The sequence below is a fragment of the Dendrobates tinctorius genome, unplaced genomic scaffold (assembly GCF_039654945.1).
Source record: "Dendrobates tinctorius isolate UK_male_01 unplaced genomic scaffold, ASM3965494v1 ptg000069l, whole genome shotgun sequence".
Taxonomy (NCBI): domain Eukaryota; kingdom Metazoa; phylum Chordata; class Amphibia; order Anura; family Dendrobatidae; genus Dendrobates; species Dendrobates tinctorius.
In genome coordinates this window covers 27,688,254-27,711,358 of record NW_027361737.1, presented here as the reverse complement: position 1 = coordinate 27,711,358, position 23,105 = coordinate 27,688,254, and the positions used below count along the sequence as shown (strand labels likewise).

The following is a 23,105-nucleotide window of genomic DNA, read 5'->3' as shown; positions in this document are numbered from 1 at the left end:
CATCGTAAACATATATTCTATGAATACTTGGAGTAAAAGCTTTATATAGGAATTGCAGGTATGTATGTAATGGACATGGCACATGTAACCCTCTATTGCTGGCGTACCTGTCTGCTCATCTTGAAGCACCTGTTTTCTTTCTTCCTCAAATGCCTGCAACCAGCGTTGTTTCTGCTCCGGTTTTTTGGCCAGAAACAGGTGAGCTTCGTCCGAGACTTTACTCTGCAGCTTGAAGGCATTCTTCACAGTAATGTTAAAGTCCTTGTCTTTGCCGTCCTCTAAGTTAAGGACTTCCATCTCATCCATATTGATCTTGCCTTTGTAATACAAGATGTCCCGTCGCAGGATATCCTGAGAATTGGAGGAGAGTACAGAACGCTGAGCCCACGGCCGTAACATCACATTTCTCTATTACCTTTTTCTCAGGTTTTCTATTCCCCTTGTCAGTGGGATGCGTCCCTGCGCTCCCTGAATCTGTCCAAAACTGTTGACAGTGTCAGCTCGTGTAGAGACACTTTCTTGGCAAGGAGATGGTCACAGCTGTCGACATTTTCAGGGGGAACAACAGAGGAACAGCACAACGTAGCGGTTTAAGAAAATAGTTATTTCATACTCGTATTCACTAAAACATGACCTCCAAAAGCAAGAAAGCTGCCTCTCTAATGCCACATACTGGAAGCAGCCGCCCTACAAGTCCATGGCGACCCTTTCACGAGTCCTACCGCGCGACTTAGGCATCATTTAGTGTTAATTCAGACACTTTAGTATCTATTATACGGCAGCAAGTCCTGACCTGGAAGCAAGATGACAGCACCATAGGACCCCATCATACTGTTAGTAAGGGTCATAAAGCCATAATGCAGATGCTGAAATGCGCCCGTATTAAAGGGAATCTGTCACCCCATTTTCGGCCTAAAAGCTGAGGCCACAGCCATCAGGGGCTTATCTACAGCATTCTGTAATGCTGTAGATAAGCCCCTGATGTAACCTGAAAGATAAGAAAAAGGAGTTATACTCACCCCAGCGTCCGGTCCAATCCGATGGGTGTCGCCGTCCAGTCCGGCGCATCCCATCTTCTAGAGATGTCGTCCTCCTTACTTCTGCCGCGAATCCTGTGCAGTCATACTTTCTCTGCCCTGTTGAGGGCAGAGCAGAGTACTGCAGTGCGCAGGCGCCGGACCTCTGACCTTTCCGGGCGCCTGCGCACTGCAGTACTTTACTCTGCCCTCAACAGGGCAGAGAAAGTATGACTGCGCAGGAGCTGCGGCAGAAGTAAGAAGGAGGACGTCATCGCTAGAAGACGGGAGACGCCGGACCAGACCGCGACACCCACCGCACCAGACCGCGCCCCCCGGTGAGTATAATCTAACTTGTTTTTCTTATCTTTCAGGTTTCATCGGGGGCTTATCTACGGCATTACAGAATGCTGTAGATAAGCCCCTGATGGCTGTGGCTGCAGCTCATAGGCCGAAAATGGGGTGAAGGATTCCCTTTAAAGTCGTCAGAATGAGGAAAAGACACTAGAGATGAGCAGATATTTTGGAAGTCAAGTTCACCAACTTTGCCATATCTTCCCAAAAAATTAGATTTGCTGCATTTAAATTTGCCGAAGTCTCAATACTGTAAAGCTCGTAATTACTCAGAAAATACACATGGGGAGAAAGACCATAAGATCTAAAACTCTACAGAAGAGAGAGAGAACCTTGCTGGCGATAAGAGCTCACACTGTGCATGAAAGAGAGAGAGGACCCCGCTAAATAGTATGGGGGCTGCATTACCTTTTTACAGTACACAATCTGATGATCGAAGAGAAACACTATCCGCTGCTGCCCCTTTGATTGAAGCTGGGAGAATTTCGTTAATTCACCTGAATAGATAAGTTCTGAACTTCTCGTCAGGATATCATCTCCCTGTTAACAATTGGGGTAAATCAAATATGTTAACATAGGCACGTTTTTTAAATTTCAATTATTCCGCTTTTGATAATCCAGAAAATCTTATAATTCAGCACAAAATGTTGATAAAATGCAGAATTTCACAAGATTAGAGGATTAAAGCGAAGCTGTCAGCAGGATTTTGCCAAGTAAACTACAGGCACTGTCAGGTTGCTGCTGTTACACTGATTAAAATGATACCTGTCTGTCTCTCTGTGTTTGCCTCTCTCTCTCTGAGTCGGTCTGTGTCTCTGTATATTTGTCTCTCTCTCTGTTTCTCTCTGTGTATGTCTCTCTTCCTCTGTGTCTGTCTTTCTCTTGTTCTCTGTCTGTCTCTATGATGAGGAACATGTCTGTGCTTCGGGGTGGCCTGTGGTTTCTCTGGCTTACAGCAGGAAGATAAGACCCTGCCTACAGTCTCGCCCGAAGCACGGGCAGATCATTAACTGAAAACTTCTAACACTAATTACACAAGAACCACAAGACAGATTTCATCACCCCAGATATAATTTTATTAGGTATAACACTGCCAACCTAACAATGCCTGTAGTTTACTTAGCAAAATCCTGCTGACAGGTTTGCTTTAAACTAATCTCTGCTGAACCCACAGATATCCCTGGGTTCGGATGACAATCTAATGTGTACAGGGGTGCCGTCCGACTGATGTCCGGGGGAGATGTCGATCATGCATGTCCGATGTTCTCCAGGAGAAAAGTCGATATGTCAGCCAGCATCTTTCTCATAGAGAACACAGGAGGGCTGGGTCAAATGAGCACCCCTGTGTGAGATGGCAGAGATAAAAGGAAGAAAAATTTCTAACTCCTTAAAAATCCATGATGTGATCAAAGTCAACGCATTTCAAACGCTCACTGGAAATTGCTACTTAAAAGAGTTGTCCAGCTTTAGAAACTTTTTTGGCACTTAAATGCATATATTTCCAGCTAAATTCATTTCTGTCATTCAGTTCCATTACACTTTTTGCACAGTTTAGCTTTACAGACTCTCTGTTTTCTGCACATTCAGCTTTGATGTGATCTGCGGCCATTATTCAGCTGAGAGGAGCTCAGAAATGATAGATAAAAGAGATAAGAGTTACAAACTCCCCTCGTTAAATCATCTTAACACGCTCACTGACAGACTTTCAGTTAACTCATCCTGTAATCAGCAGTAGACAGTGCAACACAGAAGATATAGAAGACAAATAGATCAACATTTTATATTAAAACCAACTGCAAAAAGCATTTTTTAGACCCAAATATATGGCTCAAAGTAAAAAAAAAAAAAAAAGATGGACAGCCCCTTACAATCTATCCTGGTAAGTGGAGCCTTGCCATCAATCTTTGAAACAGTGATAGGGATCTGCCCAAAAGACATACTGATAGGAAAATGAGATTGTGAGTCCCAATGGGGACAGTGATGACAATGGATATAAAGGCTGCACAATAAGTTGGAGCCAGACTAGCAAACAATAAATATCTACCTCCCAGTCCTCTATCGAGCTCTGCCAGTGGGCGATCTTGTCGATGTTTTCCAGTCTCCTCTTTCGCTCGTTGATCAGTTTAGCGACATTTTTCATGGCGTTTAACGCAGCTTCTACATCGGCGAAATCCCTGAATGGACAGAAAATGCGTTAGATATAATCAGCAATAATGGAGCCTGAACCGTTGTGTTTTCTGCAAACCATTTACGCTCTACTTTTTCATACAGACGCATCCTGCTACTATTAAGTCTATATCCCCATCGTAGGACTATTCCTCCCAGCCCCCACATCGCACAGTAGACTGTCAATGCCCTGGGTAAGGTAAGTATTATGAGCCCCTAACGCAAACTGTTATTACTCCCCGAGTCCCTTCCACCACTCCAGGAGTTGAGCCCCTTAGTAAGACTTAGTTCACATTTACATATATTCCATTTCTCTGTTTCACTTAAGGGAACCAATGGAATTAATGTAAAAAAGGTTCCAATTCCATCATGTAAGAAAGGGGGCCCCACTGATTAGCATGGGGTCCCTTTGGGTTCCACACAGACCTTATAAAAATCGGTAGGGCCCCTCTGATTTAATTACCATCGTTAAATCGATATTCCCATCTCCAAAATCCTATCGCGATATTAGTAGGTGTAATAATAATTATATTAGCAAATATCTCCATTTAGAAATGTAGTATAGTTCTTCTGGTAAGCTATATCACTTACACCTATGAACAGGGCATTGCAGTAGATTATGTATCTATGGTTACAACCATTCATATAGTGACAGTAAGTTAGTGGTTAGTCGTCGTAATCATGGATACTTAAGCTACTACAATGCTCTGTACATGTGGTAAGCGACATAGCTAATCAGAAGAACTACACTACATTTCTATTTGGAGGCACTTGGTAATATTATTATTATCATTACACCTACTACATATTGGGATGGGATCTTGGAGATGTGAATACCCCTTTAATGCAATGGATCCTTTTTGAACATGAATTCCGTTTGTCAGTTTCTCAGAATACACAGATTGTTGTCCTCGGCTCTGGCCCAACACCTCCGCCCCCACATCTCTGATTGCACAGATTGATATGCCGAGCACAGCAATCACTGGCTGCTTTGCACAAGAATGCTCAGTGTGTCCTGACTTTATATGGCACCCGATGTGCCCTGATAATAGCGCCCAGGGCCCCACTCAATAACACAGTTTTAGGCCCCAATTCATCCAAACTTTTGCGGCAAAAAAACGGCGTAAAAAGCTTTGAAAAGTCACAAAATTTTTGCACAACGTAAAAAATGTGCAACTTTGTCTACTTTGTTGACGTATGGCAGGAAAATGACAAAAAGACGTGAGAGGACGTGGTGATGCCCGCCATCAACTTCATGACGAGCGGTGGCAAATCGTACGCCACACATCTGACTTCAGTCCCTGCCTGCAGTGTGATATGTGGGGAGGCAGATACTGAGGCGCTCCATCCCACCCCTTCATCAAGACCAACAAGAAAAAGCTGGTATCGATGGATCGGGGCCAGTGTCTTTACTCACTAAGAGCTGGGCAGCCGGTAATACAGGATCTCTGTTACTGCAGCAGATAATTTTCTCATATCATTCTGCTGCTCTCTGCATAGGCAGCAATCCAGATGAGAAATTGCTCAGTATACTCATTATACTGAACGCTTTGTCACCTTTGTTGCTGCCTATGCAGAGCGCAACAGTCGATGACAATGTCATTTCTTCACTCTACATAGTTACTGCAGCCAGCAGTGAGCTGAGCGGGCTGCCTTATTCTGAATGGAGCCAGTGTTCGGCCGCTCACTGAACATAATCCAGAACACGTGATCATTTAGTGGATATAAAGTCTTTTTGATTGTCAAGTACAACTTTATGTGAAAAAGTCAGAAAACCCCTTTGTCACTGATCTGTCACCTGATTTAACAATGCAAGGATTTTCAAAGTAAGTGCACCAGCCTCATCAGATCTGAGAAATCTATTTCATAATGTATACAGTCTGTATTGTGAAATCTTTAAAAGTATATTCCCATCTCTATCCCAGTATGAAATAGGTGTAATAATAATATTAGCAAACACCTCCACTCAGAAATACAGCATAGTTCTTCTGATTTGCTATGTCGATTACTCCATGTGCAGGGCATTGCAGTAGCTTAAGTATCCATGGTTATGACCCCTCATATAGTGACAGCTAGTTAGTTGCAAGTGGTCATAACCATGGATATCTAAGCTACTGCATTGCCTGCACATGAAGTAGAGGACATAGCTAATCAGAAGAACTACACTACATTGCTAAATGGAGGTATTTGCTAATATTATTATTACTACATCTACTACATATTGGGATAGGATCTTGGAGATAAGAATACTCCTTTAAGCTCAAAACTGTTGTCACTGTACGAATAGATTTGTCCCTGTGTATCTTAGTGGATTTATTCTTGCACCTTGATAGATAAAAATCAATAGTAATTTGCTCCCCTGAGAACCTGGTTCCTACCTGTGTTGGGGGTTGGTATATTTCAGCAGCTCAGCAAGCTGTAGGGGATATTTGCAAATTTTCTGCACCGGTGTCAGCAAGAAACCATCAAGGGAAATGTCAATCATGTTCTGCACCAGGCGGCAAGTCTCGAAGAAGTAGCCGTACTTTTTGACCTTGCTCAGTTTGGAGAGCTCTGTGCAGGCGTTCGGATGGTTGTTGCAGTACTCGGAGTAGATCTGAAAGTCATTTTGCTGTGAAAGAAAAAAAAAATGAGTAAAATGTAAGATAAGGAATCAGTGGCCATTATGGGTCGCTGGGATCAGTAACAGGTCAGGGGTAACTTACATATTGAAGGAAGCAGGAGCCGATCTCGCTCAGATGAGCAGCGTCTTTGATGATTCTCTTTTCTAATGTTTTCAGGAATTTCTTCTGGAATTTGTAAATGTCCTCGATATTTCCAAAAATTGTCCAAAGCTGTTCTTCTGTGAACATGTCGGCCCTTTTGCGACACTGCTTGATGTAACCCTGGGAACATGTAAATTGGTAAACCATAGATCAGCTAAAGGGAATAACAAAAAAATACTTATAGCGTAAATCAAGTTTTTATGTTAAATGTATTTTTTTTTTAAATTTTTTAGTTTTTATTTTATTTTTTCATATCACAATGTGTATTTAAAAAAAATAGGAGTTTTCATACTGGTCATTGGGTTCTTCTAGGCCCATACTGCCTGTTCTTTCAAAAACGTTACATGCACATTAGCAGCAAGAGACTGACTTAGACCCTATCTTTTGTATTAAAGCATCTAATGAGCGTGTGTACAGAAACCATTGTGATGGGAAGCGGAGCAGGGGAAGTCGTGATATCATGAGTGGAGTTGAGCAAATATCTTCGGTTCCCCACTTATTCGGCAAGCTATAGCGCACCGGCTGATCAGCTGGTCGGCACCGCAGCTGTACGTGTTGCTGCTGTGTCACTGTCACAGCACATGCATGGAGAGCCCAACAAAGAGCCCAAAATCCCAAATACATAAAAACCTACATAAAGCTAAGTGTAAGCCCGCTCTTTGAACTATGAGTTATGTATATGTTTTTCCATATAGTTATACTTAGGGACACCCTCAGGGACAGCCGACATTGGGTGGGGGCGCCATATGGCATTGTTAGGGTGCTAACTCCTGCTGTAAGGTGGGGAACAGGGTTAAGGGCCTTGATGGGGCCTATATTTATGCACATTTTTTGTCATTATTTATGGCTGGGTGATGGTGCGATATCTAATTGGATAGAGGCGCTGTATGAAATTTTGTATATCTGAGTCACATTGCTCTGCACTAGTGTATCCAGCTCACATCACAGTTATTAGGATTTTATATATTTCTTTCATTTTGTTATGGTGGTTAGTCTATTGATTTTAATAATAAACATAATAAAGATTTGTGATTTTAATACAGACGGTACTTTTTTCTGCCATCGATAGCATGAGAGACTGAATTAAGCGATGTGTCTTTTATTAGGCTGTGTGCTGTTGTTTACTTGCATAAACAACCCCGACTACAGTGCATGTGAGCCCTAGTCCAACACGCCCCCTCCTGTGATAAGCAGCTCACTGTCTATGGACTTTGTACATACAGAGCCTGGTGTGGGCGGGGTTAGCTTTCTCACCTCTGCTTCCTGCTAAATCTAAAAACGCTGATTGTGCGAGAACTTTTGCACCTAGTAATCTAAGTGATACATCGTTGGATTCAGGGTCTCTTTTCCTACATCATGCTGCTCTCAGATGAGGTAGTAAAAAACTGCTGACAGATTCCCTTTAATAAGACTGTTTCATACTTCAGCCCTAACAAAGTCCAATGTAGGGAGTACAATTCAGCATATTTATTTAAAGGTTCTCACCTCTTAATACATTTCCTGCATATTTTGGCTGTTCCTTCCTCAGAAAAGAAAATTTGCTTTCAGCAGATGTAGATTTGGGCCATAATTTATGCCAATTTCTGGCTAAGAGGACCTTTCCACGTTTTTTTTCATTTTCATTTAACTAACTAAGTACCTTCTCTAATTGTTTCTGCTTCACTGAATATGGAACAGATTCTCTTTTTCTTTTGTGACCCTCCATACCGAAGTTATGCCCCATGACAATTAAGGAGCAAATTTTGTCTTCAACCATGAAGGCGTACACCATAGAACTCCTCTTTGTGTGTTTGCTTTTTCTCCTCTTTTTCCATCCAATCAAGACAAGGCCACGCCCACAGGTAAGTTCTGTGGTATACGCCCAGTTGGCTGAATGGAAAATGTACTACATTATTACCAGGAACGTAACTTTGGAACGGAGCGGCCTAGAAGAAAAAGAAAAACTGTTCCAGAATCAGCAAAGTAGCCACAATTAGAGGAAGAGCTGAATAAATCCAGTGAAAGTGTTTTTTGGGGGATAGGCATTTTTATGTTACGTTTGAGCGCTTGCCATATTATTTAAAAAAAACAAATGCTCTTGGCTTTTGTAGCATTTTACTCCTAAAATTCCGCATAGGACTAGAAAAATTGCAGAAAAAATGTTTTAAGGGTTATAAATGAAAAAAAAAAAACGCATTAAAATGCTTCATTATCTGAACGAAGCCTAAAATGTGAAATTTGAAGCAATAGATGGGTCTGCTAACTCCCTCTATAGGCTGAAGAGGACAGCTGATGCGAAGGGAGCCAGGCACTTGATTGATTTATGATCCTTTCTAAATGGGCTGTCTTCCTTTGGATAATTTTTTTTACTGAAATGCAAGTAATTAGAGGTAAAAAATAATTTTTGCAATTGGTTTCATTAAACATGTTGCACTATTTGTTTCCTATAGCCTCTGAGTTGATCTGTCTATTACTGGCTAGACAATGAGTCAACTGAAGATCCATCAGTAAGCCCACTATGATGGTTTGCCTGTAACTGTTACCTGTCTTTTTGTTGCTCATCTCAGATGATTTATGACTAAATACCACAAAAAAGTTGAATATGAAGGGAAATAAAAAGCGTGTAAATGCCAGACGGTACAACATTTTTAAAATCTCTCAAATGCAAAAATGATTTTTAATCCCAAATACAGGCATTAAAGTAAAAAAAAATGTCCCCAAAGGTGGACAATCATCTGAAAATCTGAAAAAGATCTCCAAATAACACCATAAACTCAACATTATACTTATATATTGTGGTGATACATATTCTCCCCCATGTCTATATAGTGAATTATTTCAAATTCATCCCGTGGGGGCGCTGTTACATTGTGGTCTGTGGAAAGTCCATGCTACATTCTGTGGTGGAAAGTGGTATTGCAGCTGGTAGTTCTGTAATTTCAGGCACGATTTTACATCAATATTCTTAAATTATGGCGGCGTCTTTGCTTTTACCACGAGTGGGTCCTTACAATATATTGCTTTTGCCCAAATTAGTTTTTTTTTTTTTTGGAGATCAGTAAATTCTCCTTTACCTCACATATATCCTTCAAATGCTTGATGTAATCCTTCTCTGTATTCAAGATCTCGTTGATGACGTTGGTCCTCATTTGATCCTTGTTCGTTTGTCCGAAGCCATGACGCCTCAGGAGAGTCTTGGCGTCCAGGTTTTTGTCTCCCGGCCTACTGGTATAGTCTTCCAGAGGCTCATCCTGGTTCACACGAAGCTGCGTGGATACAAGAATGGTAGTAAATGCCCCAAAATACTGGCAGCGCGTCGTGAATATTACTTCCACACCATAGTTATCAGTATTATTACTCAGCACTGCGGTATAGGGAGGCAGACTATGTCCACCACCCACGAACACATCCGGTCACTAGATGGCGTGTTACACCAGAGTTTGCGTTCTCGGCCCTGTACTGGACATAGTGAGGGAATTTTAGACTGACTGCTAAAGGACGATAAGAAAAAACTAAAAATATGGCTGAGAAATAGAGCATGGCTAATGCCAACCTTCTCTAAGCCCCCAGACTATGGATGACGCTCATTCATGAGTCACTCAAACTCAAATGCTAAAATTCTGGATCACAGAGTTGTACTGACCGACCAGCAAAGCGGGGGATTCTCTGCTGGACCCACGTCTGACCTGGTAAGAGGGTCCACGAGATCGTTTAGCAGACCACCCCATCATTCAGACATTTACTTGCAAGCAAGAAACACAGATTGTTTTTAATCAGTATTTCTTTCTATGGCTTTCATCCAATACTGGTCCATGTGTCATCCATTTTTCTCATATGCAAAAAGTAAAAAAAAAAAAGAAGAGAACCCGTCAGCTGATTGAGGCTTCCCTAGCCATAGGCAGCATGAATCAGAGCCTGGCTTCACAATTGCAGCCATAGATATATATTTTCTCTGAAATACTCCTGGATTTTGGAGAAAAATATAGTTTGAAGGTCCAGCCGGGGACCATAGCCGAGGACAAGACTAGTTCGGCATCTCCCTCCGACCAGCTTCTCACTGCGCCACTCCAGGTCATTAGAAAACTAAGGAGCAGAAAAATGCGCAAGAGTGTCTTAGGCTACTTTCACACTTGCGGTTTTTTTGCGCTGCGCACCGTGCGCAGTGCAAACGCACATAAAAAACGCATCATGCGTTTTTGTGCGGTTATGTGCGCTTTTTTTAAAAAAAAATGCGCACGTCAGCACACCCATAGACTATAATGGGTGGTTGGGTGATAAAAAAACGAATTGCGTGCGCATGCGTTTTTTTGGGACAAGTCGGACGCACAAAAAATGCAACAGGATGCATTTTGTGCGCCCAAGCGCACACTACAAAAAAACGCATGCGCATACAAATGCATGTGTATGCGCACCCATGTAAAGTATATGAAAAAAACACATGCATTTTTTTTTCGCAAAAAAACGCAAGTGTGAAACCAGCCTTATCCGGTTGACGCTTAGATAGTATAAAAGGTTATGCTAACCTGGTCGGGTCGTGTTCACACAACATTGCCATGGAAAAGAAACCCAGCTGCTGCAGGTCCACGGGTTCTCAGATCGAAGAAATCACAGGAAGGGAGAATGGTGGATAATCCGCGCTGCCGGTAAATGAAATGGTAAATCCAGGTCCACACAAGTAGGTTTAAGGTTTGACATAATAAAACCCCCAAACCTACGTGTGTGGACCTGGATTTACCATTTCACTTACCACAATTCTCCCTTCCTGTGACTCAAGGTTATTGACAGGTCTTTTCCATGTGTGTACATATGGAGAGACCTTTCGATCACTTTGAGCACAGCTGAGAATAGCCGGCCGGGGTGTAGCCGGACTAATCTAATTACTGATGAGTGAACATGCTTGGATATCGTCTTATCAGACCATGTTTGGGCGTTATCCGAGTATCTCGGGCGTTATCCGAGTATCTCGGGCGTGCTCGTATATTATGTTCGAGTCCCTGCAGCTGCATGATTTGGGGCTGTTAGCCTGAACACATGCAGAGATTGCCTGTTTGTTAGGGAATCCCCACATGTGCTCTGGCTGTCTAAAGCCCCCGTTACACATAGCGATGCTGCAACGTCACTTGTTTTTGTGATGTAGCAACGATATTGCTATGTGTGATTCTTACCTCCGACCGCTCCCCCGCTGATTATCGCTGATCGCGCGAGAACGTCCTGGAACGTTTCTCATCGTCAGCTTCTTGCTGGGCTTCCTGTGGTGCCGACGAGCAACGTGTGGACGCGGGCGGGAGGACGTCAGGATCGCCTCATCTGACAGGTAAGTAGCGACCCCCGACCCCTGCTATGTCGCTGGTGAGATCTGCCTGTGTGGTAGCTCAATAGCGACCACTTAGCGATGCACCAGCGATCCATATCGTTCTCGGGATCGCTGATGCATCGCTTAGTGTAACGGTACCCTAAGGCCTGTTTTACACATCATTGTTTTGGCGTCAGTCAGTCACAATCCGTCGGTGCAACGGATTGACGAATCTGTCGCAGATTGTGAAAAACTGATATGACAGATCCATTTTTTCGATGGATCCAACTGCCGGATCCGTCGCATCCGTTTTTTCATCCGTTTCTTCCGTTTTTTTGACGGATCTGTCAAAAGAATAGATAGATAGAAAAGATAGATAGAAAGAATAGATAGATAGATAGAAAGAAAGAATAGATAGATAGATAGATAGAAAGAATAGACAGATAGAAAGAATAGAAATAAAGAATAGATAGAAAGAATAGAAAGAAATAATAGATAGTATAGATAGATAGAAAGAATAGATAGATAGAATATATAGGTAGAAAGAAAGAATAGATAGATAGATAGATAGATAGATAGAATAGAAAGAAATAATAGATAGAATAGAGAGATAGAAAGAATAGATAGATAGAAAGACTTGATAGAAAGAAAGAATAGATAGATAGAAAGAATAGATAGAAAGAATAGAAAGAAAGGGTAGAGAGAATAGATAGAAAGAATAGATAGATGGAATAGATACATTACCTGGGGTAACCTCTTCCCTTGGATTTTCCCACTCTTCAGAGTTCACTCCAGGTCAGGCTGTGAGGAGGCGGAGCTTCAGTGACATCGGCGCTAGTCACTGAACCTCCGCTCCCAGCAGCTCATTCCTCAGTGCTTTACAGCCTGGGTGGTCGCATTAGCACCGCTCCCAGTTGTAAAGTATTTACCCCCCAGTTGTCGATTACGCCGTGGGGCTTGACTGTTCGCCGGACAGGTATGGGTATATTGTTGTTTTTTTATTTTTTATTTCTTTCAGGAAATTGAGGGCTTCGACTGGATTAGGAGGACAGTATAGATGGAAAACCTGTGTTTATTTATTGCATTAAAAGACTTTATTCTTAGTGTGTGTGTTTATTTAACCCTTGAATAACTCTAGGATTAGTAATGGATAGGTGTCCTTATTGACACCTCTCCATTACTAACCCAGGCTTAATGTCACCTTACAATAGCAAGATGACATTAACCCCTTATTATCCCACTTGCCACCGATACAGGGCAAGTGGGAAGAGCTGGGCTAAATGCCAGAATTGGTGCATCTAATAGATGAGCCTTTTCTGGGCAGCTGCGGCTGCTATTTTTAGGCTTGGGGGACAAGATCAATGGCCGCTTACCAGCCTGAGAATACCAGCCCCCAGCTGTCTGCTTTAGCAAGGCTGGTTGTCAAAAATGGGGGACCCAAGCCATTTTTTTAAAATAATTTAAAAAAAAAAAAAGCGTGTGAACCCCTCTATTCTTGGTAGCTAGCCTTGCTGAAGCTGACAGCTGAGGGCTGCAGCCCCCAGCTGTGAGTTTCGTCTGGATGGTTATCAAAAATAGGGGGAGACCCACGCCTTTTATTTTTATTATTTATTTATATTCAGCGCAGGAGTGGCAGATGAATGCTCCCATCAGTTGTCCCATCAGCTGACACCAGTGACCAGAGGTAAACTGAGCATGCTCAGTTAAAAAAAACGGAATCCGTCGCCCATAGGTGTTCATTCTAGCAGACGACTGACGGCAATGGATCCGAGATACACCCAAGCATGGTCTGATAAGACATTATCCGAGCATGATCACTCATCACTAAATCTAATCTCTGGCTGTGACATCCGGCCGGATCTTCTAATCGTTAATCTCCAGAGAACAATTGTGCAGGCCGGCTGTGATTCATGCTGCCTGCGGTTTGGGCAGAATCAATCAGCTTTGCAAACATAAAAAAAACAAAACAGATAGGGTTAGGATGACACTTGGATGGTTCCTGTATTGTCCGTTTTTATCTTCACGGATCCATATGCTTGAATGTGCAATTTTGATCTGTTTATCGTACAGATCTTTGGTTGTTTCTGTCCTCTTCGGTGGCAAAAAAGCACAGACATGTTAGCAGCCTTATAGGCTACAATGTGTACATGTTCTGTCCGAGAAGTCACTCGCTATTGGGGCAACCACTTTATCTCGTTTATTAGCATCTAACGGGGGTCACCGGTGATAGAAATATTTTGGCTTTCTCACGGTGCCTCTGTAGGATGCTAATCATAATATATGGATGAAGCAACATGGCATTTGTTACCCTCACTTTGATAAGTAGATGAAGGGGAAAAAAGTCCATGTCACTTCTTTTAGGCAGATACTGATGGAATCCACTCCAAATTAGACATTGTCCAATCAAAAATGCTGCAAAAAAAAATACCCCTTACAGGAAAAATAAAATCCTTCAAAATCGCCTCTCAGGAAAAGAAAAACTCCATGGAGAACGGACAAAAAAAGCATTTCCTGAAGTGATTGACGCTGGAAAAAATGGTCATTTTTGAACACCTCAAAAAACTCAAGCCCAAACATAGCTTTATGTGGAGAGATGATCCGGCATTGCTGCTTCAGAGGGAATACATTGTCCTGACAGGTGAAGTGTAGTGACGGGTCATCGAGGCAACCTCTTCCCACAGTATGTGGGAGTTCAAAAGACTGAAAATTATTCCCAGGAATAAGGAGGCAGCAATGGAAAACATCCCTGAGAACACAACATTTCTCCAAACATGTGTTTAGGGAGTTTGATGTCCAGATGCTCAATAAACTCGTCCATCATTTTGTGTACGCTCTGTATTGTTATGATGCTGTAATTGGCTAATGAGCCAGGTGTAAATCATAGGATGGAGTGTCCACACAAGCTATGATCAGGAACGTGGAGGACCCTAGAAACAAGTCCGCAGTGGACATCATTTTTTATTCTCTAGGGATGGAGTGGACTTGTTGGTGTTTGCTCCATGTTACCAGTTGCTGGATGTATTGTACCGGGCAGTGTTGAGTGTCTTACATTAGTGTCGGATAAATACTACACAACTTTATGGAGACTACATTTCACTTCATACTTACTCGTACAAAACTTGCTGGAAACCACCCTTCGCTGTCCAGGATGCGACCCCACCACCACTCTTTGTTGGTAGCATCCATTACTTCAATGACACTGCCGGCCTTGAAGCCCAGTTCTTGATCATCCATAGTGACATGGTCCCACAGAGCTTCTGCGTAGACCACACTGCCATCACTTATCAGCTGTAGAGAAACAAATTCACTATGTGTTAGAGGTTATCAGGACGACATCATTTTCATGTGTGTACAGCTTGCACCGCACAGAGCTCCCTTCTGTAGTAGATGTGTTACATTGGATGTAAAAGTCTTGTTCTGATAGGGGGTCTAGGTTTTGTTCTATTAAGTGACAGTAGCCTACTGAATGAGCTCACTGCTCTGAACATTGCAGGTCTAAACAGCTGAGCTGTGTTTAACCCGCCCACACCACTGATTGACAGCTTTTATGTACACTGTGCATAGGCAGAAAGATGTTAATTAGTGGCAGGGATGCTCTAGTGGTAAACTTTTGTGGATAAAACAATGATTTTATGGAAACGGCAATACACAGCCTAGTATGTTACTCATCGCTGGAATCAGGGTCTCTGTCCCTACACCATGCTGTTTTGTGATTACATAGCATAAACTTGCTGACAAGTTCCCTACATTATAAAGAGCCAATATGTCAGTCATTCTTTACCCTGACATCCTTCAAATTGGATTGGCATATGAACAACTACCCTAAAATCATTGGGTTTGGTCAATATAAATCTCCTGTGTATGGGTGTGTTAGGAACTGATGATTCTAACATCACAGCACTCTTTTTTAGACTATTTTATATCTAATGACATCAAGATATAAATAATTGCCCTGTAATAAGATAAAGGTCGTTAAAGAAAAGTCAAATACTTCATTTTTAAATAAATAAAACCCAGGATTCGTCTCCTGACTGATACCTGTGAAGGTAGCGTGAACACCGTTCCTGTAAGGGGTCGTGCAGACGACCGTATTATTGGTCTGAGTGCGACTTGCCAAAACAATGGATCGCACTTGGACCAATGTTATCTAATAGAGCTGTGCACATGTCCTATCTTTTTCTTGGACAGAGCCTGTCCTAGGAAAAAATCGGCATGCAGTTGATCCAGTATTTCGATCGCACTAGACCATAAAAGTCGATGAGTCCATGGAAACCGTTAGACTGCACTCGCGTGACATCTGAGTGCAGTCCAGTTTCCACATATTGACACAAGGGAGAACATGGAGAATTTTTTTATTTTTTTTCTCCATATTCTTGTCATCCGAAAGAATTGGATCACACTATGCTGACACTGTGATCAAACACTGAGTGTCATCAGAGAGTGATTAGTCAGGGGCATAACGACAGGGCCTGTATGGTAGGGTCCCACCGACGCCAACATCTATTTCAGAGACCCGCCAGATCCTTGTACTGCAATACACGCTGCCGGCAAATAATAGGCTGGCAGCTGACGTCGGAGTACAAATCACTGGCGGTGCATGGCAGTGACGTCATGTGCTGCCTATCGCTTGCAAGCTGAAGTTAGCTGCCACCTGTGCGCTGGCTATGGAAGTGGACACCGCACATGGTGGGAGCAGGGGAAGGTGAGTAGATTTGTTTTTTATATTTGCTGTAGAAGAGCTGCAGAATGGGGATATTATTATTGGAAGCAGCTCATGAGGGGAAACATTATATCAGGATGGGAGACATGTAATACTGGAATGGGTCTAGGAGGGGGCATTATACCAGGATTGGGGACTTGTATTACTGGAAGGGGCCAAGAAGGGGGGCAATAAACCAGGCTGGGGAACATATATTATTAGAAGGGGCCAGGATAGAGGACATTATTACAGTAAAGGTGCACAGGATGAGGGACATTATTAGAGGTAGGGCCAGGATTTGGGAAATTATTACAGGATGGGGGACATTGTTACATGAGAGGGTGAACATGTACAGTATGTCTTCACAGGATCTGGGATGCCAAAGGGCCCATACATCTGACGAACATGCAGGTGGGGGCCCAGGTCCAAGTTCTGAACCAGGGCCCATTGGACTCTGGTTACCCCACCGTAGTTAGCATAATTGATCCGATTTTCTTGGATGACAAAAATACGCTCGTCTGTGCCTAGCCATAGGAGAAGGATGTGGCCCGTAGATCAGAGTTTCTGTCTTTCTACTGGACCTGACAAGCCAGAATATAATGACATCTGGGTCTTATGACCAGTGGTCAACGTCCATTTCAACACTCACCTTTCATTCATTCTCCTGAACTGAGAATAACATTAAAATGAGTGCATTAACACTGCAGAGTTACAATAAAAATCTATATAAAAAATTAACTTGAGTTTTATTTTACATGTGTGTTTTGGAACTGTGCTGTGAACAATAAAAATGTAAAATGGCGCTGTCATTACCGGGGGCAGCGCATGTGCAGATTGATATTTCAGCTCTCGCAACGTCATCAGGACCTTACTAAGCATGCGCCGCCCCCAGGAACGATGGCGCCTGCGCAAGATCTCAGGCGGGGGCAGGTCACAGAGAAGAGTGATCGGTCACTCACTGACAGTTGGCTGCCGGAGGGAGAAGAAAAAGGCTGAGAGGCAAGAGACTTGTACATTTCAGTTCATTTTCACAAATATTCACTGATGAATTTCTAGAAAACGGAGAAACAATCTTCTAATACACAGGTGACTGTGGACATAATGAACATTTCAGATGCTTTATAGAAAGCCCGTTAGTTTAGGATCTAAACCCTGCTGACAGGTGAATTATGTGTCTAACCTGATGACTGATGTACTGTGCTGTGCTCGCATGCTACACGCATTGTATTACAAAGAATGACTCCTCAGCAGGATTTTATGTGTTGCCAGGCTCCTATGCATTTTTTACTTGATTTCAAACATGAATCATAAAAAGATAAAGGATAACTGCACTTTCAGGTAACTTTTCAGAATAATCTGTCATGCGTGCACATGAGAAATAACACTGTATCTGGACACTATAGAACTTATATCCCTCATTTTCACCAGTCTTCTGATCTGAAGGCTCAATTTCTTAATTTGCAATTGACTCTGAAATAATTTGTGTAAATCAAGTTTATTGAAATTACTAGCTGCAGAGCCCGGCGTTGCCCGGGCATAGTAACCAACTGTGGTTAGTTATAGCAAATTATAATGATTATATTGCACGTAAAAACCGTGCATCTAATCCTATCCTGTGTGATACTGACTGCTGAGCTGTGTATCTAATCCTATTCTGTGTGATACTGTCTGCTGAGCCGTGTATCTAATACTATTCTGTGTGATACTGACTGCTGAGCCGTGTATCTAATCCTCTCCTGTGTGATACTGACTGCTGAGCCGTGTATCTAATCCTATCCTGTGTGATACTGACTGCTGAGCCGTGTATCTAATCCTCTCCTGTGTGATACTGACTGCTGAGCCGTGTATCTAATCCTATCCTGTGTGATACTGACTGCTGAGCCGTGTATCTAATCCTATCCTGTGTGATACTGACTGCTGAGCTGTGTATCTAATCCTATTCTGTGTGATACTGTCTGCTGAGCCATGTATTTAATCCTATCCTGTGTGATACTGTTTGCTGAGCCGTGTATCTAATCTTATCCTGTGTGATACTGACTGCTGAGCTGTGTATCTAATCCTATCCTGTGTGGTACTGACTGCTGAGCTGTGTATCTAATCCTATCCTGTGTGATACTGACTACTGAGCTGTGTATCTAATCCTCTCCTGTGTGATACTGACTGCTGAGCCGTGTATCTAATCTTATCCTGTGTGGTACTGACTGCTGAGCTGTGTATCTAATCCTATTCTGAGTGATACTGTCTGCTGAGCCATGTATTTATTCCTATCCTGTGTGATACTGTTTGCTGAGCCGTGTATCTAATCTTATCCTGTGTGATACTGACTGCTGAGCTGTGTATCTAATCCTATCCTGTGTGGTACTGACTGCTGAGCTGTGTATCTAATCCTATCCTGTGTGATACTGACTTCTGAGCTGTGTATCTAATCCTATCCTGTGTGGTACTGACTGCTGAGCTGTGTATCTAATCCTATCCTGTGGGATACTGACTGCTGAGCCATGTATCTAATCCTATCCTGTGTGATACTGTCTGCTGAGCCGTGTATCTAATCTTATCCTGTGTGATACTGACTGCTGAGCTGTGTATCTAATCCTATCCTGTGTGATACTGACTGCTGAGCCATGTATCTAATCCTATCCTGTGTGATACTGGGCTCCCCCTGCAGTCTGTGTCAGAGGGTGGTCTGTGTTGGCACGGTAATAAATTGTGTTATTTCCAGCTTTACAAAAGGACGATAACACCATAGAAATGATAAGAATAATAGGCCTCAGTTACCACAACTGTCTACAAAGAAAACTGTTGCTGATAGCAACCAATCACAGCTCATTTTTCATCTTTTAAACAGCTCTGGGACAGCGTGGGGAGTTTTGAGTGGCGACTTTTGTGTTTCGACTTTTATGTGGCGAGGTTGGTGTATGTGTGGTGAAATGTGTGCTGAGGGTGGTATATGTGTTGCAGCACGTGGTAGTGTGTGGCGCATTTTGTGTGTGTGTTCATATCCCCGTTTGTGGTGAGTATCCCATGTCACCTTAGCATCTGTATGGTATATACTCTTTGGCGTCATCACTCTCATTCTTTAAGTCCCCCTTGTTCACATCTGGCAGCTGACAATTTGCTTCCAACACTTTTCCTTTCACTTTTTACCCATTATGTAGATAGGGGCAAAATTGTTTGGTGAATTGGAATGTGCAGGGTTAAAATTTCACCTCACAACAAAGCCTATGACGCTCTCGGGGTCCAGACGTGTGACTGTGCCAAATTTTGTGGCTGTAGCTGCGACGGTGCTGATGCCAATCCCGGACATACACACACATACATACACACACACATACATACACACACACACACATTCAGCTTTATATATTAGATTATACAATACAGAATCCAGGGTTCTTGTAAGGTATATAAGAAAGCATATAATCCACATCAACGTGATTATGAACTGTAGTATATAAATGATAGCTGTATCATTTCTATTGTAATAAAACTTGCTAAACTAAAAACAACCAATATATTGATGGGTTTATAGAGCAGTCAATAGAAGGATATTGACATGTTTAGAATGTTTGTGAAAGAAAGTTATTTATACAACCTTAACAAGAAAATGAAGAGAAAGAAGAAAGGAAACAGGAGGGAAAGAAGAAAAGAGAGGGGAGGGGATTAAATGATCATAAAAAATAGGAATTACAAATTAGAATTGGGATTGAGGCATTCCCTAGACCCGGAAGGCCATAGATCCTCCGATCTCTCCAATGGGAGTCAAGATCCAGGAAGACCATCCAGGAACCCAGGGTGCCCTGAATACCATCCAGTCAAATTAAAGGGGTGTTCATGTATTGAAGAGAATCATCAGTGTCCCGATACCCATACCTCCGACCCAGGGGTCTCTCTAAAAACAAGCCAGGGAGCCTAAGTGTTATAGACTCTGTCTGTGTCGCCAACTATTTGGCCTATCATTTGCTCCATTCTATGGATATCGTTAAGCTCAGCGACAAACTCAGAACGAGAACGTGACTTTACCTGTTTCCAATATCTGGGGATCAAGTTTCTGGCAGCTGTAATGAAATGTCTAAGAAGACCTTTTCTGAATTTGGAAACTGAGATGTCACTCAAGGACAATATTGCAGCTTCCATTGTGGGTCTAATATTGATTATAGACAATCTATTGTGAAGGTCAAAAATTGCTGACCACAAGTATATATGAGTAAATGTGCCCACCTCATTTAGGCATCTCCAACAAGTATCTGGGACTACCTGGAATATAGAGTAGACAGCTGAAGGGCATCTATACCATCTTACAAGAATCTTGTAGCTCCTCTCCTGTGATGAAGAACATAGTGAAGATCTAAACGTAAAGAGAAGGATCTTCAATCTGTCTTCAGACGATAAAGATCTTCACAGGTCAGTCTCCCATTTAGAGAAGAGTAGAGAAAAGTCATGGAGAGGGGTTTGTCCCTCTTGAAAGAGTTTATACAACAGAGATAGGGTATGATCCGGAGGGCTCTTAAACAGGCAGAGGGTCTCAAAGAGTTTTAATGCTCTAAAAAGATTAATCCGATTAGCCAATTTTATTATAAAACTTCTCAATTGTTCAAAAAAGAAGCAGGAACCTGCCGGTGGTTCCTCATCTGAGAAAATATCCTGTAACGACTTCGACTCTGAAATAATTTAGCAGTACTAAGCAGTGTAGATGTGAATCTCTGGGGTGAGGTAGAAGAATACTTGTTTGATAGCTCAGTATGAGAATGTCTCCCTTGTTTTCCCACTTTACTCCTTACCCCCTCCCCTTTCCATAAATTAAATAGGAGATGTTTATACATCCATACCTCCCATCAGCAGGACAGGCATGATTTAGGGAAGCTTTCATAGGAGGTCTGGGGTATGTCTCAAGTTCAACTGCATCTGTGTCCTCAGAATACCGATATAGTTGAATACAATGATGGAGCAGGTAGCCGACAGGTGCTTTGCTCACCATTCCATCTAGCTGGAGCCTGAGGATCCTGCGAAGATCTTGGGGTGCATGACTTGAGAATGTTACATTACCTGAAAGGTTTGGAAGGGTACTCAGGCACAATTTAGACTGGCAGCAGAGACCAGTAACAGTGAGGAGGGATGTGACAAGCAAGTATGATACTTGTGTGGGGAAATTATACCATGTGAAGAAATTTACTGTGCGCCATCATACTGTGTGGAGGGAGGACTGCGGGTGCATCATACTGTGTGGAGGGAGGACTGTGGGTGCATCATACTGTGTGGAGGGAGGACTGCGGGTGCATCATACTGTGTGGAGGGAGGACTGCGGGTGCATCATACTGTGTGGAGGGAGGACTGCGGGTGCATCATACTGTGTGGAGGGAGGACTGCGGGTGCATCATACTGTGTGGAGGGAGGACTGCGGGTGCATCATACTGTGTGGAGGGAGGACTGTGGATGCATCATACTGTGTGGAGGGAGGACTGTGGGTGCATCATACTGTGTGGAGGGAGGACTGCGGGTGCATCATACTGTGTGGAGGGAGGACTGTGGGTGCATCATACTGTGTGGGTGGAGACTGCGGGTGCATCATACTGTGTGGAGGGAGGACTGTGGGTGCATCATACTGTGTGGGTGGAGACTGCTGGTGCATCATACTGTGTGGAGGGAGGACTGCGGGTGCATCATACTGTGTGGAGGGAGGACTGCGGGTGCATCATACTGTGTGGAGGGAGGACTGCGGGTGCATCATACTGTGTGGAGGGAGGACTGCGGGTGCATCATACTGTGTGGAGGGAGGACTGCGGGTGCATCATACTGTGTGGAGGGAGGACTGCAGGTGCATCATACTGTGTGGGTGGAGACTGCGGGTGCATCATACTGTGTGGAGGGAAGACTGCGGGTGCATCATACTGTGTGGAGGGAAGACTGCGGGTGCATCATACTGTGTGGAGGGAGGACTGCGGGTGCATCATACTGTGTGGAGGGAGGACTGCGGGTGCATCATACTGTGTGGAGGGAGGACTGCGGGTGCATCATACTGTGTGGAGGGAGGACTGCGGGTGCATCATACTGTGTGGAGGGAGGACTGTGGGTGCATCATACTGTGTGGAGGGAGGACTGTGGGTACATCATACTGTGTGGGTGGAGACTGCGGGTGCATCATACTGTGTGGGTGGAGACTGCGGGTGCATCATACTGTGTGGGTGGAGACTGCAGGTTCATCATACTGTGTGGAGGGAGGACTGCAGGTGCATCATACTGTGTGGAGGGAGGAGTGCAGGTGCATCATACTGTGTGGAGGGAGGACTGTGGGTGCATCATACTGTGTGGAGGGAGGACTGTGGGTACATCATACTGTGTGGGTGGAGACTGCGGGTGCATCATACTGTGTGGGTGGAGACTGCGGGTGCATCATACTGTGTGGGTGGAGGACAGCGGGTGCATCATACTGTGTGGGTGGAGACTGCGGGTGCATCATACTGTGTGGAGGGAGGACTGCGGGTGCATCATACTGTGTGGAGGGAGGACTGCGGGTGCATCATACTGTGTGGAGGGAGGACTGCGGGTGCATCATACTGTGTGGAGGGAGGACTGCGAGTGCATCATACTGTGTGGAGGGAGGACTGCGGGTGCATCATACTGTGTGGAGGGAGGACTGCGGGTGCATCATACTGTGTGGAGGGAGGACTGCGGGTGCATCATGCTGTCTGTTTGACAGCTCACCAGCAATCATGTAGCGATTCACCAGCGATCCTGACAACTTGATATCGTTGTCGAGATCGCTGGTGAGTCGCTATGTGTGACAGGGCCCTAAATAATAAAATTTTACTGTGAAAGCCCTCTACAAGTTCAGAAGT

At 43.5% G+C, this 23,105-nt stretch overlaps 1 protein-coding gene across 1 annotated transcript in view; it reads right to left on the bottom strand.

Annotated features, from left to right (window-relative positions):
- The window catches only part of LOC141095313 (uncharacterized), a 258,298-nt gene that overhangs the window by 5,363 nt on the left and 229,830 nt on the right, over positions 1 to 23,105 (bottom strand). Inside the window, 7 exon segments of the mRNA XM_073581273.1 lie at positions 108 to 351; positions 1,779 to 1,910; positions 3,415 to 3,544; positions 5,915 to 6,147; positions 6,242 to 6,421; positions 9,355 to 9,546; positions 14,682 to 14,861. Of these exon segments, the coding sequence (XP_073437374.1) occupies positions 108 to 351; positions 1,779 to 1,910; positions 3,415 to 3,544; positions 5,915 to 6,147; positions 6,242 to 6,421; positions 9,355 to 9,546; positions 14,682 to 14,861 (1,291 nt within the window).